General features: G+C 53.0%; 6 protein-coding genes across 6 annotated transcripts; 4 read left to right on the top strand and 2 right to left on the bottom strand.

Moving 5' to 3' along the window:
- Positions 1-305: 305 nt before the first annotated feature.
- On the top strand, positions 306-1,877 carry AYO21_03914 (hypothetical protein; the record flags this gene model as incomplete). The annotated part of the gene is made up of 1 exon (XM_022653887.1): positions 306-1,877. The coding sequence occupies one exon, from the start codon at positions 306-308 to the stop codon at positions 1,875-1,877; it is 1,572 nt and encodes a 523-aa protein (XP_022513863.1).
- A 1,227-nt stretch (positions 1,878-3,104) lies between these two features.
- Positions 3,105-5,393, top strand: AYO21_03913 (hypothetical protein; the record flags this gene model as incomplete). Its single annotated transcript, XM_022653886.1, has 2 exons — positions 3,105-3,308; positions 3,369-5,393. The coding sequence occupies 2 exons, from the start codon at positions 3,105-3,107 to the stop codon at positions 5,391-5,393; spliced, it is 2,229 nt and encodes a 742-aa protein (XP_022513862.1).
- Positions 5,394-6,807: 1,414 nt separating this feature from the next.
- Positions 6,808-8,548, bottom strand: AYO21_03912 (hypothetical protein; the record flags this gene model as incomplete). The annotated part of the gene is made up of 3 exons (XM_022653885.1): positions 6,808-7,044; positions 7,099-8,435; positions 8,494-8,548. 3 exons carry the CDS (start codon positions 8,546-8,548, stop codon positions 6,808-6,810), a joined length of 1,629 nt encoding a protein of 542 aa, XP_022513861.1.
- Positions 8,549-9,066: 518 nt separating this feature from the next.
- Positions 9,067-10,764, bottom strand: AYO21_03911 (hypothetical protein; the record flags this gene model as incomplete). The annotated part of the gene is made up of 1 exon (XM_022653884.1): positions 9,067-10,764. The coding sequence occupies one exon, from the start codon at positions 10,762-10,764 to the stop codon at positions 9,067-9,069; it is 1,698 nt and encodes a 565-aa protein (XP_022513860.1).
- An 855-nt stretch (positions 10,765-11,619) lies between these two features.
- AYO21_03910 (hypothetical protein) lies at positions 11,620-12,951 on the top strand (the record flags this gene model as incomplete). Its single annotated transcript, XM_022653883.1, has 1 exon — positions 11,620-12,951. The coding sequence occupies one exon, from the start codon at positions 11,620-11,622 to the stop codon at positions 12,949-12,951; it is 1,332 nt and encodes a 443-aa protein (XP_022513859.1).
- Positions 12,952-13,922: 971 nt separating this feature from the next.
- AYO21_03909 (hypothetical protein) lies at positions 13,923-15,915 on the top strand (the record flags this gene model as incomplete). The annotated part of the gene is made up of 4 exons (XM_022653882.1): positions 13,923-14,114; positions 14,200-14,494; positions 14,560-15,183; positions 15,242-15,915. 4 exons carry the CDS (start codon positions 13,923-13,925, stop codon positions 15,913-15,915), a joined length of 1,785 nt encoding a protein of 594 aa, XP_022513858.1.
- Between the last annotated feature and the right edge of the window lie 147 nt (positions 15,916-16,062).

Below are 16,062 nucleotides of genomic sequence, written 5' to 3'. Positions count from 1 at the left end.
GGGAATCTCGCCCCCCAGGCCAACTAATTACCGACTCACCGTTTTCGGCCAGTCAACAATCTTCCGTCTTTCGTCCTCCTAAACATTTCTCTCTTCTGCGCACGATCAATGACGATGATGACATGGAACGACTGCTTTGAACAGCACTGATTTCATTTTGGAAAATTCAGACGTTTTGAACCTACGAGGACAGCGGTACAGATCGTCTTTTCCTCCTGGTTTCACCGGATCACCTGTTGCTCTTCCCCGAATTGAACGAACCACCCAGCACGTCGTGCTCTACATGATCAATCTGACCCACGGCGATGGAGGTCGAGTCCAGTGCGGTTTCTTCTCCACAGATACCTCCGAATGATACCTCCGAATCGGCAGAATCCAACCCAGACGGGCTCTCGAATCCGACCCGACCAGCAACGACGAATGCTGGTGCGTCAAGAAGGCACATCAAAGGACTGTCCCTGAATTTCCCCATCCTGGTGCCCACGAATATCGGATACTCGCAGTCTCCAACCCTGGGGTCTGGAGTGCAGAGCCCGATCGAATCAGCCAAGTCCTCGCCACTTACTCGAAGCGTGCCTTTCAGAAGCCCCGATCCCGCAGCTGAACCGCAGGAAAAGGCCAAGACAAGAGGCAGCGCAGAGTTCCTGACATTGCTGGCGGCACAAGAAAGAAAAGTCCTCGAGTTGAAGGAGGAACTCCAGCGGGCAGAGGCGGACTTGCTGGTACTGAAAAAGCAATGGGCGGCCTACGAAGCCAATAAGAAGAGGGACGAAGTCAGACAAGTGAAGAAAAAACAGCCTGTGGCCTTGGGCGAAGTCGGCGGCGTCGAAGGAGTGGTTGCAGAAGACCATTTAGACGAAGAACGAAGGCGAAAGCGAGCACTGGTGGAGAGAAGCTACACGGCTCAGCCAGCTACGGCGAGCAATGCAGGATCTAATGGTTTGACGAGAAAGGGATCCAAGCGGGTTTTCGAAGGAGGTCGACACACGAGAACTTTGAGCTTGCTCAGTCCGACCTCTACAAAGGTTCCAAGCAAACAGACGGAGGAGACACAAAATGCGCTGGATCAGACACCAACCGTCGATGGCGGAGAGTTTACTAGGCCTTCGCTGTCGCGGATGGCGACCCTCGACAGCCTGATATCTGGTGATGCACTTCCTCTTGGGTTTGGAAAGACGTACAAAGATCTCGCAGCACATCGGAGATCGCTACCCCCAGTGGCAGCAGATATGTTGGTGAAACAGGGAAAACAAGTTTACGACGGGGTTCGGGATGGTCTATGGACGTTCTTCGAGGACATCCGGCAAGCCACGGTGGGAGAAGAGGGAATCAATGGAACCGTCGCTCAGCAGCGCTCTGCAAGGCCTGCTCAGAGAAAGGCCTCACGAAAGCCATCGGACAAACAGGGCAAATCAAATTCCAAGGGCAGCACTGAAACGCCTAATTCGCATCATATGGAACCGTCGTTCTGGAACGAATTCGGGCTAGACACCCCACACAAGAACTCGACTCAACCAAAGGTGGTGGAGAAGCCTAATGGACATGTTCAGCAGAAGAGTAGCACCGACTCATCGAACACGCCTAGTCTGCTACCAGATTTGAACGACAATGATGACGTCGAAGATGCCTGGGATGCGTGGGACTCCCCCGTGAGCAATCGAGAACCCCTAATTGCGGGGATGGAGGACACCAGACAAAGGCCAGCTGGCGGAGAAGGTGGCCTTCCTTGGCCGGAGCTGGAGAGAATCACTCCAAGCAAGCTCACCCGGACAGTCAGTGATCTGATGAAGGAGTGGGATTCAACTCAGGACGACCCAACCAAAACCACCGGATTAGAGCATGGGCAGACGCACATACTTGACAGCCCACATATGTGAAATGGAGACCACGAGATCGACATGCGAGGAGCACAGCGTTGGATTTATTTCCCGACTATGGGACCTTGTATATTGCCTATTTTGACACTATCAATGCCACGTGATTGACTGAACAACATGACATAATGCTGTTTCCCCAGAGGACGGTTGATGCATCATTTTTGAATTTTCCGATCAAAAACAACAATCCGATCTGCCGCGTGATCGTGATCGTGGCACAAGGTAAATTAATATTACCCCTACTTCACACACACATGAGTGTTTCTGCTCAAACCGACAGAATCAATATGTGTAGCACATCGCCCTAGCAACAGAAAGTGATGTAAATAATTCTGGAAGGCCACCTGACACCCTGTCAAGGCCTATCCATCTCTTTCTCGGCCCTGATGGAGTGGGAGGGCGTTGGACCCATTTCAGTTCCTTGAAGTCGGGAATTTGATTGTTTCGGGACCAGCTCGGCAGGAGTACCCTGTACAAGCGACTGGGAGAGCTGTCAATCTGGTTCAGGTCGACTTGAAGTATTACGGAGAACCCATGGTACAGCGGGCCTGATTAATCCAAGGCAGAGAGGCTGAGAGGGTAGAAATTATGGAACCAGAAGCAGTAACGGACCCCTGCATTAGCGTCGAACCTTCGCTGCATTAGTGGATCTTGAGCCGAGGCGCCTTTCCATATCCGGCGTCTCGTTGCTATGGCAGCACAACGTCAACATCCGGCTCTGCCCTCCTCCACCTCTGCGGACAAACGTTCATCTTGACGCACTACTATTACTACCACTGCAGTCTACCCTCTATCTTTCTCTTTCCATGGCTGACTGTTCGCGGATGCACTAGTCGTGAGGCTTGGATCCAGAGCGCTACTATGCACGAGGCCCCTTTTTCCAAGATCCACGTCGCACCAGATATATCCTCGGCGCCTCGGACCCTGCAAACCACCATCCCTCGCCCTTTACCCAGTATTCTCACATTCATTATTCTCTGTACCACCATTGCTCACCTGTGGTTATATTGCGGCGCAAGCATTTCCTGCATTTCCTGCATTTCTTGACTAGACTGCATCATCACGTTTTGTGCGCGCACTCACCAATTGTACATGAGCCCCGGGTTACAACCAATGAACAGCACTTGGTGATTGGAGGTCCCATTCGAGGTGTTGAACCAGGCGATTACAATAAACCACAGTGTCGAGGAGGGAAAAACTGCGTCAAGAGAACAGCAGCACGGCGCCATGGCCATGATTTCCCCCTTCTCCGAGGCGCCTCACCAGGCCACGGCAACGCAACAGAGCTACTTCGAAATTCAAGACGATTCTGCACACGGCGATACACTGGCGGACAAATATCAGATGCTGGAAGAACTGGGTAGTGGCTCGTTCGGTGTCGTCTACAAGGCCATAGAGAAAGCCACGGGTGAAGTCGTCGCTATCAAACATGTGTGGAAGACCCCCTGCAGTTGTCGGCATCCCCTCTTCTCCAGCTAACGTTGAATATAGGTCGACCTTGAATCTTCCGAAGAAGACCTCTCCGATATCTTGTCCGAACTCTCCGTTCTGTCGTCATGCTCAAGTCCGCACGTCACAAAGTATCGTCTGGCGTTTCTGCGTCGGCAGACTCTGTGGATTGTCATGGAATATCTAGGAGGCGGATCGTGCGCTGACCTCCTCAAGCCTCCTCCCCATCGTATATCCGAGAGCCACATCGCCATCATTTGTCGAGAGCTGCTCCTAGGCCTGGCATACCTTCACGGAGAAGGAAAACTACACCGAGACATAAAGGCGGCAAACATCCTGCTGGGCATGGATGGCCGGGTGAAGCTGGCCGACTTCGGCGTCGCCGCGCAGCTGGTTGGACTGAAGAGCATGAGGAATACTTTTGTCGGAACTCCCTTTTGGATGGCACCCGAGGTCATTCAGCAGGAAGGTCATGACGCCAAAGCCGACGTTTGGAGTCTGGGGATCACGGCCATGGAGCTAGCAAACGGCGAACCTCCGCACGCCAACGTTCACCCCATGAAAGTCCTCTTTCTGATCCCGAAACAAGCCGCGCCACGACTGGAAGGGCCCAGCTGGTCCAAAGATTTCAAAGACTTTGTTGCTTGCTGTTTAACCAAAGACGTCGACAAGAGGAAGAGTGCAAGGGAGTTGCTCAGCCATCGCTTCATACGATCGGCGGGAAAGATCGAGGGGCTACAGGAGTTGATTGTCCGAAAGCAAGACTGGGAAGCCAGCAAAGGAGGGGACAGAAACTTGAAGTATTATGCCGAAACCCTCAAAAACCTGTCGCAAACCCGAAATGACGACGACTGGGTGTTTGAGACTGTCAAAGCCGTGCCCACCATGAATTTGAAGGAGTTCCAAACCCAGCGGATGAGGAAGGCCGAGAGAACTCCCTTGGACGGGCTGGAGCGAAGCGCCACACAGATGATGGAAGATCTGACTCTTGACCGACGCCTGCAACCCGAACAAAGCCCTACTAAGTTGACGATGCGCAAAATCTCAGAGTCCAAACAGCAACAGAGCTACCAAGACCGAAGAGACTCGACAGATTCGCTGTCAGGCAAGAGGACGAGCAGAAAGAGACTATCCAGTGCCCAGGTACGGCAGCCATTGGGCGTCAACATGTCATTTGGCAACAGCCCGAGCACAGTCCGACAATTCAGACGAGTATCACCCAACGCCAACACCAGCCCAAACACGGAAAATGAAGACCCGAACTCTAGCGTCATTCGGACACCGTCAAAGGCGAAACCTGGCCTGGCCTCTCTGGTCGACATAGAGACCTCGTTGCTCTCAAAGCCGGACAAAGCTTCCCGATTCTCCTCAACCGCGACAACCATCGCGATGGAGACCAAGGAGGCGAGCCTTGGCCGCAAACTCTACTCCAACGCAATTGGCATATCGTGTCAAGACGTCCTCAACGACACGGCCGACGAGGTCAAACGCGAGGCCGTTGCACGGTTGGCTGAGGCCTTTTCCGACTTGGAAAGCGTGGATCCAGATGGCATGTATCACATCATGCAGTCGATCATTTCCAAGATGAAACGGGACGACACTTTGAAGAGTATGCTGCCACAACAAACCATGACGATGTCACCGTCGAAGGAGATGCTGCAGTCACCTCAGAAGCTCATCGACCCCTTGCACGCGTCCATGGCATCACCGCAACCAATTGGCGCCAACGAGAGCAGACAGGTGACTCCAAGTACCCCGACTAAAGGTGCTGTAGGTGCCAAACTGGTCCTTGCGCAAAACAACCCGCACCTCAAGAGTCATCGACGGCGGCAGAGTGCACAAGCCGCCATTGTCAAGTCTCGCGACACAAGTCAAGTCTTTGCCAGTCCATTACGGAACACGAGCGTCGAGGAGAAGAGAAAAGCGAGTCTGTTGGAGGCAGACAGTCAAACGGAGAAGGAGATGATGAACGGGTTGGTTGGTGGGCTGGAACACACGAGACAACTGGCCGACGCGCTGTTCGAGAGATGGTGCGAGGGTCTGAGGGTCAGATGGCCAGCGGTCTGAAAGTGAGGGAGGGAGAGAGTGACACAACACAGTCACTGAAGTGCTCCTCGCGAGGAGGAGAGATGGATGTGACAATGATCGAAATGCTTGCTCTGGTAATGCCAACCGCATAGCGACATGGAGTTTGGCGTTTCTGGATTTTTTTGCCTGCTTGGATGGGCGTGTGTGCGTGCGTGTGCTAATATACATTCTGGGTTTCTTTTTTCTCATCTGTGGTCTCTGTTTCGGACCACGAGGTGCGACGAGGCGCGGTGCGATGCGACGTCGGGGATTTTACGGCATCAGGGCATCAGGGCATCACCCAATGGAAAGACAAAATCACCCCCCCCCCTTTTCCCCCCTCGCCTCTCTTTTTTGCAAAAACAATCAGGCAGGGACAGGAACAAGGACAGAGGAAGAGAGGAGAGAGGAGAAGGAGAAGAGAAAAGACAAAAGTTTTACGATCCGCTTGCATGGCATGGCCATTGCATTGCTGTTTCACATTCAGTACAGTACAGTACTTTGACGGCCCTCCCCGATGCGACGAGAGTTTGGAATACACGGAGAGAGCAGGAGCAGGAGCAGAGTAGAGCAGAATATGCTTCCCTGCTTGTGTGTATGTATGTACCTATGTATGTATGTGCGTGTGTGTGCTTGTTTGTAATATTATGTGCTTGACCACATCTCGAGTAGGTTGGGAGGCATAAAGTCAAATCATCCTTTTTTTCCCGTGGAGGAGAAGGAATAGCTAGCTCGAGAGTTGGACGACAACGAGAAGACGAGACGAGACGAGACGAGACGAGAGACTGGGAGTTCCAAAAACCCTGGGCTGGTGAACCGGTCGAGTCGAGTCGAGTCGTGGCGAGGCGAAGGGGAAGGGCAAGTGTTGTGTTTGTATGTATGTATGTACCGAGTGCCCTAGTCTAGTCTAGTCTAGTCGAACGGACGGTAGAATCGAGAGATACGCGAGAGAGGAGGAAAGTGAAGAAGTATTCGTTCAACACGGAGATACCGTCTATGGACAGATAGATAGACTGCGCCAGGATGGAGATCCAAGTGCAGCCCAGTCCAGTGACTCCAATTGCAAGACGATGCATACTGCATACACACAGATAGATATGGAGACGGTATTGACTCCGAAGTCCTTTTAGAGTACTCGATATACTTGTCTCTGCATGTGTCTTCCATGTATGTGCCGTGTACTATGTGCCACATGTATGGACCTACAATACAACATCGGAGTGAAATGAACGCTCCTGCCATCATGTATATATCAACGACTAACAAACCCGCTAACCAGAACATCATCTTCGTCAAGAGAGACCTCGCCGGCTGAGTCATGACAACAATGAATCCTCACACCTACAGCACTGCTAGATCAACCATCAGATGCCTGACACACAATGACAAGGCTCATATCGCTGTCTCCTCTAGCTCAAGCGTCCCTTTCCGCCAACCACTTCCTCCAGCGTGATGCTCTCAGCTGTCGCCATCTCTTTCCATAAATGTAGGTTGGTACAGCCGCAGCCATGGATGCCAGAACACAGAGTCCAAAGAAAAGGAACGTATATCCGTAACCTGCCGCATTAATAAAGGGCTGGACCGAGTAAGAGATGGCAAAGTTGATGCAAGATGAACAGATGGCCAATACCACCACCAGTTCTCCCGCAATCTGTTTCTGGTCAGTACAATCTCCATACCAAAATGTGCTCAGTGGCTAACTCACCCCCGGGAAGCATTCCATGGCGTACGCAGTGGCAATCGAACAGGCAGAGACTTGGTGAGCAATCATACAGCCCACCCCAAAGCCGATGGTCATCCAGTGGAGTCCAAATTCAGCCCCCCAACCATACAGTTGATACCCGAGGGTTGCGTAGATAAAGGACAAACAAAGAGTCCACAGTCTCATTTCGGGCTCCTTCACTCCCGAATTGCGTCGAGCACAAAAAATCACAACGTGGTCGCCGAGCACGCCAGTGGCCCATCCAACAAAGTTACCCACTAGGGCGGCAAAGAAGATCAGCCCTGTCGAGGTCGTCGACCAGTTATAGGGCGCTTCGGTGAGAATCTCAGAGATGGTGTTGAAACTGACAATGCCAGCGGTGCATCCAAAGGCAAAAATAACCCCGGCGATGACCACATTGGGAAAGGTGAACAGCACAAAAGGCCTCCGGAAGTATTGCCAGTACGTAGTCCGATCTTGTGGGTAGTAGACCCAGAGCTTCAGCTTCTCCAAGTAGGTTCGTTTGGGAAACTGCGCCTCCAAGGTGGTGTCGTGTTCGATCTCGCTTGGACTTTGGCTCTGCGTCAAGGTGTCGACGGGAGCTTTGCTGTCAGAAGCCTGTGGGAAACCCATGGATCGAGCGACAGCACTGGCACTGGCGATTTTGCCGAACAAAAAGCGTGGGAACATTGTTTCCTCAAAGGTCAGGAGAAGAAGAACAAGCACGCTGGCGTCGATGATGGCAACAATGTATTGGGACCATCGCCAGCCAGGACCGTCTGCAATGCTACCACCGCTGATGAGCCCCAGAATGCTACCCAGTTGCTGTCCAAAGAGATAGACCGACAACATCCGTCCTCGTTGGTGGACAAAGAACATGTCAAAGACACTCAACTGTATGACAGCTTGGTAAGCCGCGGTGCCGACTCCGTTGAGTGTCATACTCAACATCCACGATGCGGTTCCGTTGACTTTCCCAAGCCAGACGCCAGCGGCCATACAGATGATAGTGGTAGCCAGGAAGACTGGCCGTCGACCAATTTTCATAGCCGTGGGGATCCAAAAGATGTTGACAAACCCCAACAGGAGATAGTTGAGGGCACTTCCACCATTCATGTTGGTCAGGCTGACCCCTGTGTCTTCAGAGACGGTCGTCCAAGCAGCTCCGAGGGTGTTTTCTCCAAATGAAAACGCACACGCATATAGTGCGAGTAGGAAGAGTTGGTAATACTTCTTCCAGCGACCCCATCTTAGAGGGTCACCACCAGCACCCGTTGGTTGAGGAATAAGGACGATGTCGCTGGTTCCACCCACGTGCGCTGCTTGCAGTGTATGATGGACTAGGCCAAATGGTTAGCTGCGATATTCGACACCTCTTCTCGAAAAGCTTATACTGACCATCAACGAGTTGTTCAGTGCCAGGCACATCAAGCTCGTAGATTTCGTCCGCCATATTGTCCAAGACAGTCGTGAAGAACCGGATGACACACAGGCTAATAGGAGAGTGGGAGGCGAAGTTGAAGATGACAGTCCCAGACGTTGTTTTATACAGTTGTAGGAGCACTTCGTCGCTTTTGCTCCCCCATGATATCGCTATTGCTATCTCCCCGCTCGGTCGTTGATGCTCGGGCTGTGTGGAGACGTTTTTCAGATGAAAGGTCCAAGCGGGCCAATGAGAGGGGGACGTTATCTGGCCACGAGTAATGATCCATAGAAAGTCGGCCTCGACACATGGTGGAGTAGGTTGACTGTCGCGTCATTTGGTCCGCTTGTACCTTCATGCACATGTGTGGGGCCAGACTCCCACTGACGGGCAATCAGCAGGACGATCCGGAGAAGAGCGATATCTCTTTTGGCCACTTGTTGGAGATCAGTCTATACAGAGACCGGGCTGGTATGCCGGCCTGTGGGACCGTGGTCGGCTCTGGCAGGATGTCTCATTCGACCCATCGACCAACAGTGACATTTTGCTCACGCCAGAGACATGTTTCCGCAGAAAGGCGCGACAAATTGTTCCCAGTCACTTTCTGGGGAAGCATCGGCGTTGACTGGGGCTTCCCGCATCTCTCGTGCCCGCCAAACCTTTTCAATGACTCTACGGATCCTGATAGTGTTAACCATTGAACCGGTAAGTTTTTCCAGGGCGAATAGGATGAAAGGCCGCGCATGTTTTGGAGCTATGCCTCCCTCCCAGTGGAGTTCGAGGTCCTGGTCCGGATGCAGTTCAACAGCTGCAATGAAGAGAGGCCAGCTGATGCCAGAGACTAAATGAGATCCCAGCGAAGTGCTGATAAGGCGGAGAATCTCAGTCACTTGCTGCGATATCCACGGTGTAGCAGGGTTCGCTCCGTTCAAGGCGCATTGGAGATAGACCTCGGCCGCGAGTCTCTTAAGCTCGCCAGCTCGAGTTAACATATCATCACTGTTATCCCACACCGTTTGCTTCAGCATGCCCAGCTGTTCCTCCAAGGCAGCTGCCGCTGCCTGGAAGTGGACGGTTTGACGACTCATGGGATCTTGCCGTCCCAACTCAGCGATTCTGCTAAGGATGGAAACCAACTGAGGGGAGCAACCGAGCCACGGCTCGCAGTCGGTCTGGTCATTCGCCCAAAAGTCGCTCCCGAAAACAGGGTCCTCGCCACAGGCAGTACGGCCCATGATGTCCTGAAAGGCAAAGAAGCGCTCGCAGAAGAGAGCCAGAGCACTAGCGTCCGTGTTTTCCACCAAGCCTATCTGATGCCACCTGCGAACGCGGATCAAGTCGCGTGCCCCTTTCAAATGCACCACCCATCGACTGTCGCATTCGTTTACGATCTCAAACATACAAAGCAGAAGCATGACGACCAATGTTTCGGGAAGCTCCGCTACCGCCATTGAGTCGCAACTTCTTAACTTGACCCGAAGAGCGTGGAGAGCACGGTGACTGAGGTTTAATGCTGCTGACTTGTATTGTAAAGCAGTTCGTGATCGATGGCAGGCAGCCAGTGCCAACATGGCTTGCATGGTGAGAGGCGAGGTGCTGATTGCAAAAGGAAGGAGCAGTGTTGCAAAAGGGGAGACAGATGTCAAGCTTGAGACTGTCATCGGGCATATTCTTTCGACATAATAGGAAAGTAGCGAAGATTGATCTGACGTTTCCCATGGCGGGAGAATATTCAGCGGCGCCGCGATTCGGGGATCGGCAGACCGAACCAGGCTCTGCGTCGTTGGCCAGGGACTGAGGAAGCATGCAGTAGTGGTGTCGGGGTCTGATGATGTCGAGGCTGTAATTTGATGGGCATTGCCTTTCGTTTCAGGCGCCCATCGGACCGACTCCTGCAGAGTATCCACTGTGGTGTGCACGAAACTATAGGCATAAATTTCTGGGATAGGACACCACCACAGAGGTGCATGATCGTGGGCTGACCAGTCCGAAGTCGTGGAAGGCGAGGCTGTTTTGTATGGGTCCTTGGCCCAGACACCAGCTCTGCCAAACTTGAGGCCTTTCGAGACGTAGTCTGTTTCCCACTTGAGAGTCGTTGTATTGTCGCAATTCAGTCCTTTGAGTAAGCATTGGCGACAGACTGGCTTCTCTTCTCCACACTTGAGCTTTCTTGCCCGACATGTTCGGCATCCCGTCCGTGTGCGGCGCTTGATGAGCACATTGGGGGATTTCCGCGGCCGGGGCATGGGGACAACTACATGTCAGGGGCTAGACGCTCAGTTTGTTGACATGGAGACCACGATTGGGAGGCTCCTAGGAAGGTGGCAGTTGCGAGATAATGAGATTGAGTGATGGTCGGATATAAGCCAGGAAGAGCGAGAGAAAGGAATGAAGTGTACCGAGGGCGCGCACCAAAAGTACTGTTTACGCTAATTCAAATGACAAATATTACTTGCTATGAAAGGAGATTTTCTGAGCTTGTAGGCCCTCTAACCTATCTCTTAGCTATAAGTCAGATCTAACAGGCGGCCGCCCAACCTATATTTCCAGTCTCGCTAGGCGCTATAGGCGTCAAGTATTGAGCTCCGATATCTCAGGGGGCCGTTGTAAGAAGCAACGAAAATAAAGTCTATCGTCTTTTGATCATCTCGTCATTCTCTTACTAGCGTTAACAATACTTTTGATGCGCGCCTCGTATCGAGAGGGCGATTGGATGGAAATGTGATGATGGATCATGGCAAAGATGGAGATGTTGGGTGGTGGTGATAGCGGCGGGGCAGTTGGGAGGGACACTCACTGGTTGCCTACGCCTTTCAACCCCGCCTGCGCGGTTTGTCAACAGCAGTTTTTCTCGCGTGGACCTTCTTCCTGATAGTCCATCTCCGCCCACCACACACCATGACTGATTATTATGGTGGCCACCCTGAGACTACGGCTATAATGCGGTTCGAAATGGAGCAACAGCCCTGGCGACATGTCTCGAAATGGCCCACGATTGTGGCCACGATTGTCATTTGTGACAGCTATTTAAATTCTCTCGTTATCCTCACGTACTGATTGATCTATGTATGTTCACTGGTCAAGAGATTGCCGATAACGCCATGCCATCACCACTCACTACCGACTCTAAAATACTCATTGTAGGAGCCGGGACCTGGGGCTGCAGCACCGCACTTCACCTGGGTCGTCGAGGCTACAAACATGTGACCGTCCTCGACCCTTATCCTGTTCCCTCACCCATCTCGGCTGGCACGGACTTGAACAAAATCCTGGAACTGGGCTCTTTTGCTGGAGACGATGCTGACGAGCGTTATGTATCGAACAAGTTGCTGGAAGCAGCCACGGAGGGTTGGCGTAATGATCCCGTGTTCAAACCCCATTTCCACGAAACTGGCTGTATCTTGGCGGCCACGTCGAACGAAGCTCGTCGGCACATGAACACGCGGGATGGGCCCAGCGAGGCAGGCGGGTGGATTCCGCTCAGGACCAAGGAAGACTTTCAAGCAACCATGCCTAAGGGTGTATTGACGGGCGAGTTCCCTGGTTGGGAGGGGTGGTGGATGCAAAAAGGAGCTGGGTGGGTTCATGCTCGCAAGAGTATGGAGAGCGCCGCTCGGGAAGCTGCTCGTCTAGGGGTCAAATTCATTACCGGCGACCAGATAGGCCGTGTATCGAGTTTGATCTATGATTCTACCGACATCCGGGGCGCCATCACTGCTGATGGCACTTACCATTATGCAGACAGGACAATACTCAGTGCAGGCGCCAGCGCGGCGGCTCTGTTCGACATGAAGGATCAACTTCGGCCCACTGCCTGGACGCTGGCCCACATTAAGATGACCCCAGAGGAAGCCAAGTTGTACAAAAACCTTCCGGTATTGTTCAATATCGAGCGAGGTTTCTTCATGGAGCCCGACGAGGACAATCACGAACTGAAGATGTGTGACGAACACCCTGGGTATTGCAACTGGATCTCCGACGCAGCTGCGCCAGATGCTGGTCAGATCAGCTCCCCCTTCGCAAAGAACCAGATTCCGATTGAAAGCGAAGCGCGCTGCCGGGAATTCTTGCGCGAGACCATGCCTCACCTGGCAGACCGACCTTTCTCTTTTGCGCGGATATGCTGGTGCGCAGACACGCCCAACCGGGCATTCCTAATTTCAAAGCACCCAGATTACGCCTCCTTAGTGCTGGGTGTGGGTGGCTCTGGACATGGATTTTGCCATATCCCCGCAATTGGAGGCTTTATTGTTGATGCTATGGAGGATAAACTGGACGATAAGCTGAAACAGAGCTTTCGATGGAGACCAGAGACAGCCCGGGGTAGGGATTGGAAAGACCTGCAGGGTCGGTTTGGTCCGCAGGGCGCCAATCGGGTGATGGATTTTCAGGATATCAAGCAATGGACAAACATTGGCGAGGATCAAGAGTGAATGGACGGTCGAAATATATAAAACTTCGAGTAAGCACCCAATCCCTGAGGGCAACTGATCGACCTTATCATGTACGCCAGAGACACTTCCCCCTTTGGTGGCTGTTGAACCCTTCACTTCGTCACCAGGATAACCTGACAAGCTAAAGAGACCCTGCCACTTAATGTGCCTGGCACCGAGCAAGCAAACCGAGAATCTCGGTTAGAATCTCGGTTCCAGCTTCAAAGCACCCATGAGACCTGGGCTCAACTTGGCACATCTAGCTCTCGGTCATGTAAATTTTTGGCGATAGTGCTGCTGTCCATCAGCATATTAACACGTTATTCAGCGCATTGCCAAGCCAGGTCGAGCAAAGTCCAAAGCAACAAAGGGGGCCCCCGCTCGCCCAGTAGCAAGTGTGGATGGACAAGCTGGCAAGCTCGTCAAGCATGGCTTGCTTGTCGCCTCCCCACAACCTCTTGGTCAAAAGGTTCTTTTGCCATATTGGGAATGGCATCTATCTTCCCCAGGTTGTGGAGGTGGGGCACTCAGCCAGTCACACATCAGACCATATTCGACCCCCAGTCAGAGTCCGTGCACCTCCGCCTTTCTGGCGAAGCCTAGAACGTGGCGAGTGGTACGACCCTGTGAAGTGTGCACCTCGTGAACGCTGTGACACGCTGTGCAGCGCCAAACTATCCTGAAAAGGCTCAAGATTACGACCTTCCCACCCTCTTCTCCCCCTCCTCAATTGTATTTGCCCGAGTCAGACGCACTCCCACCCTCGCTAAAAGGTGTGAGGAGGATTCTGGGCTGGTACAGGTACATAAAGGTCGCGAGTCTTCGAGTCAGTCAGCTTGACGCATTGTCACCTCCCTCTTTCTTATAGTCCTCACGGTGGACAGTGGATAGTTCCCCGTCCAACTCTTCTACCTCCAGACGACTTTGTCGCATCGAACATTTTCGCCTTCACGTCACAACAGAAATCGACCATGGAGGACGACAAGACCCCTCAGCCCAGTGGGAATGAAGGCAGAGGATCTTCCTCGCCGTCGGAGAAGGAGACGGGCGCGCACATCGAGCAAGTCCGCACTTTCGAACGCGTCGAGGGCCATCCCGGCTACTATGAGAAGGACGGCCTGCGAACCTATGGCGACGACCAGGACCATGATCACGAGCCTCCAGTAAGTCCTTTTTTCCCTTTTGCCGTTCTGTGCACCACCGCCCGCATTTGTGAGCCTCCCACCTTTACTGATATGCGGCCAACAGTGGACGACAAAAAGGATCATGAGTCTCGTGGCCATGGCGTTTCTCTGGACCGGCTCTCAGATCCCGGCCTATCTGCTTGGCGGTATTCCCCCTCTGATCTACTCGGAGATCGGAGGCTATGACAGATGGGTCTGGTTCGTGCTGGCATACCTCCTCTCGTTGGCATCCATTTGCCCTTTTGTGGGCTCCTTGTCCGACCTGATCGGGCGCCGATATGTCGCGCTCTTGGGCTCGGGGCTTCTCGTCATCGCCATGATTGTTGCTGGCACCGCACAGGGTATGAATCAGTTCATTGGTAAGGACTAACCCCGCGTTCGCCTACACTTTCCAAGGGCAATGCGCGACTGACTGATTGAATAGGTGGCATGGGCATCTCTGGCGTGGGCGCCGGTATTTGCGAACTAACGTGCCTCGCTGGTACGTCGGAACTGGCGCCTACACGTAAACGTGGCATCTACGTCGCAGCCTTGGTCCTCACGATTATCCCATTCTGCCCTTCGGCTCTATACGCCTGGCTCATTGCCGGCTATTCGAGCTGGAGATGGTGCGCGTTCATCTCGGGCGTCTGGGCCTTGATCGGAGCTGTCGGCGTCCTGGCATTCTACTTCCCGCCACCGCGGCCCAATTCTCGCGGCTTGACCAAGAAACAGATCATCGACGAGATCGACTTTGTCGGCGGCTTCCTCAGCATCTCAGGCATGATCATCTTCCTCGCCGGTCTGCAGTGGGGAGGATACCAGTACAAATGGGGATCTGCCCACGTCCTAGTCCCACTTATCCTGGGTTTCTTCCTCCTGTTCGTTCTGTTCCCGATCTGGGAGATAAAATACGCCAAATTCCCCATGTTTCCTTCTCGCATGAAGAAAGATGCGCGGGTGCTGTCTTTGACCCTGGTGATTACTGCCATATCGGGTGCAAATTTCTTCTCAATCTTGATGTTTTGGCCCACGCAGGCCTTCAATGTGTACGGCCACGATCCCGTTGGTATGATATCCCCAAAGCTCAATCCATTATTCGAGTGCCCCGGGCTAACTCTAGCCAGGTGTCGGAGTCAGAACTCTTCCGATCGGCTTCTCCATCCTCGGAGGTTGCTGCATCATCTTGGTTCTCCTGTCACTTTTCGGCGGACACATCCGTGAGCTGCTCATGGCGTCCTCGATCTTGATGACTGCGGGCTGTGGCGCGCTTGCAGCTGCCGACCTCGACAATATCCATGCAGTCTACGGCATCCTTGTCGTCGCAGGTCTCGGAATTGGAGGAATTGTTGTCCCCGCTTCCATCATCACGACCATCATTTGCCCGGACGACATTATCGCCACAGTCACGGCGCTAACGCTGTCGATTCGTGTGATTGGCGGCTGCATCGGGTATACGACCTACTACAACGTCTTCGTCAACAAGTTCAAGGTCAAGATTGTCGAATACCTCGGAGGAGTCATGGTCGGTCAACTTGGAATCACCAACGAGACGTACATTGTGAACGCCATCACAATCACCGGTCTCTCCCTCCTAGACGAACTCAAACAGATCCCCGGCATTGCTGGCAACGACACGGCTTACCAGATGGTGGTGACTGCCGGACAAGTGGCCTACGCCGAGAGCTACCGCTGGGTGTATCTGGTGTCGATCGCCTTTGGAGGGGTCGCCATCATCTGCTCTGCGTTCCTGGGCAACATTGAAAAGTACATGGACGACCACGTGGCTGTTGTCATCTAGTGGTGGCAGAGAATGCAGTTCCTGAGGGGAGCATGAGCATGATAGGAGAGGGTGCTTGTGTAGTAGTAACGTAAATAGTTTCGACATGGGCAGTTGTTGACCGGGAAGATCGTACACGAGTCCTGTCGGTCACGACATCTCGCCCCG

The sequence above is a fragment of the Fonsecaea monophora genome, assembly GCF_001642475.1.
Source record: "Fonsecaea monophora strain CBS 269.37 chromosome Unknown Scaff20, whole genome shotgun sequence".
NCBI lineage: Eukaryota > Fungi > Ascomycota > Eurotiomycetes > Chaetothyriales > Herpotrichiellaceae > Fonsecaea > Fonsecaea monophora.
This window is presented reverse-complemented; position numbering and strand designations above follow the sequence as displayed.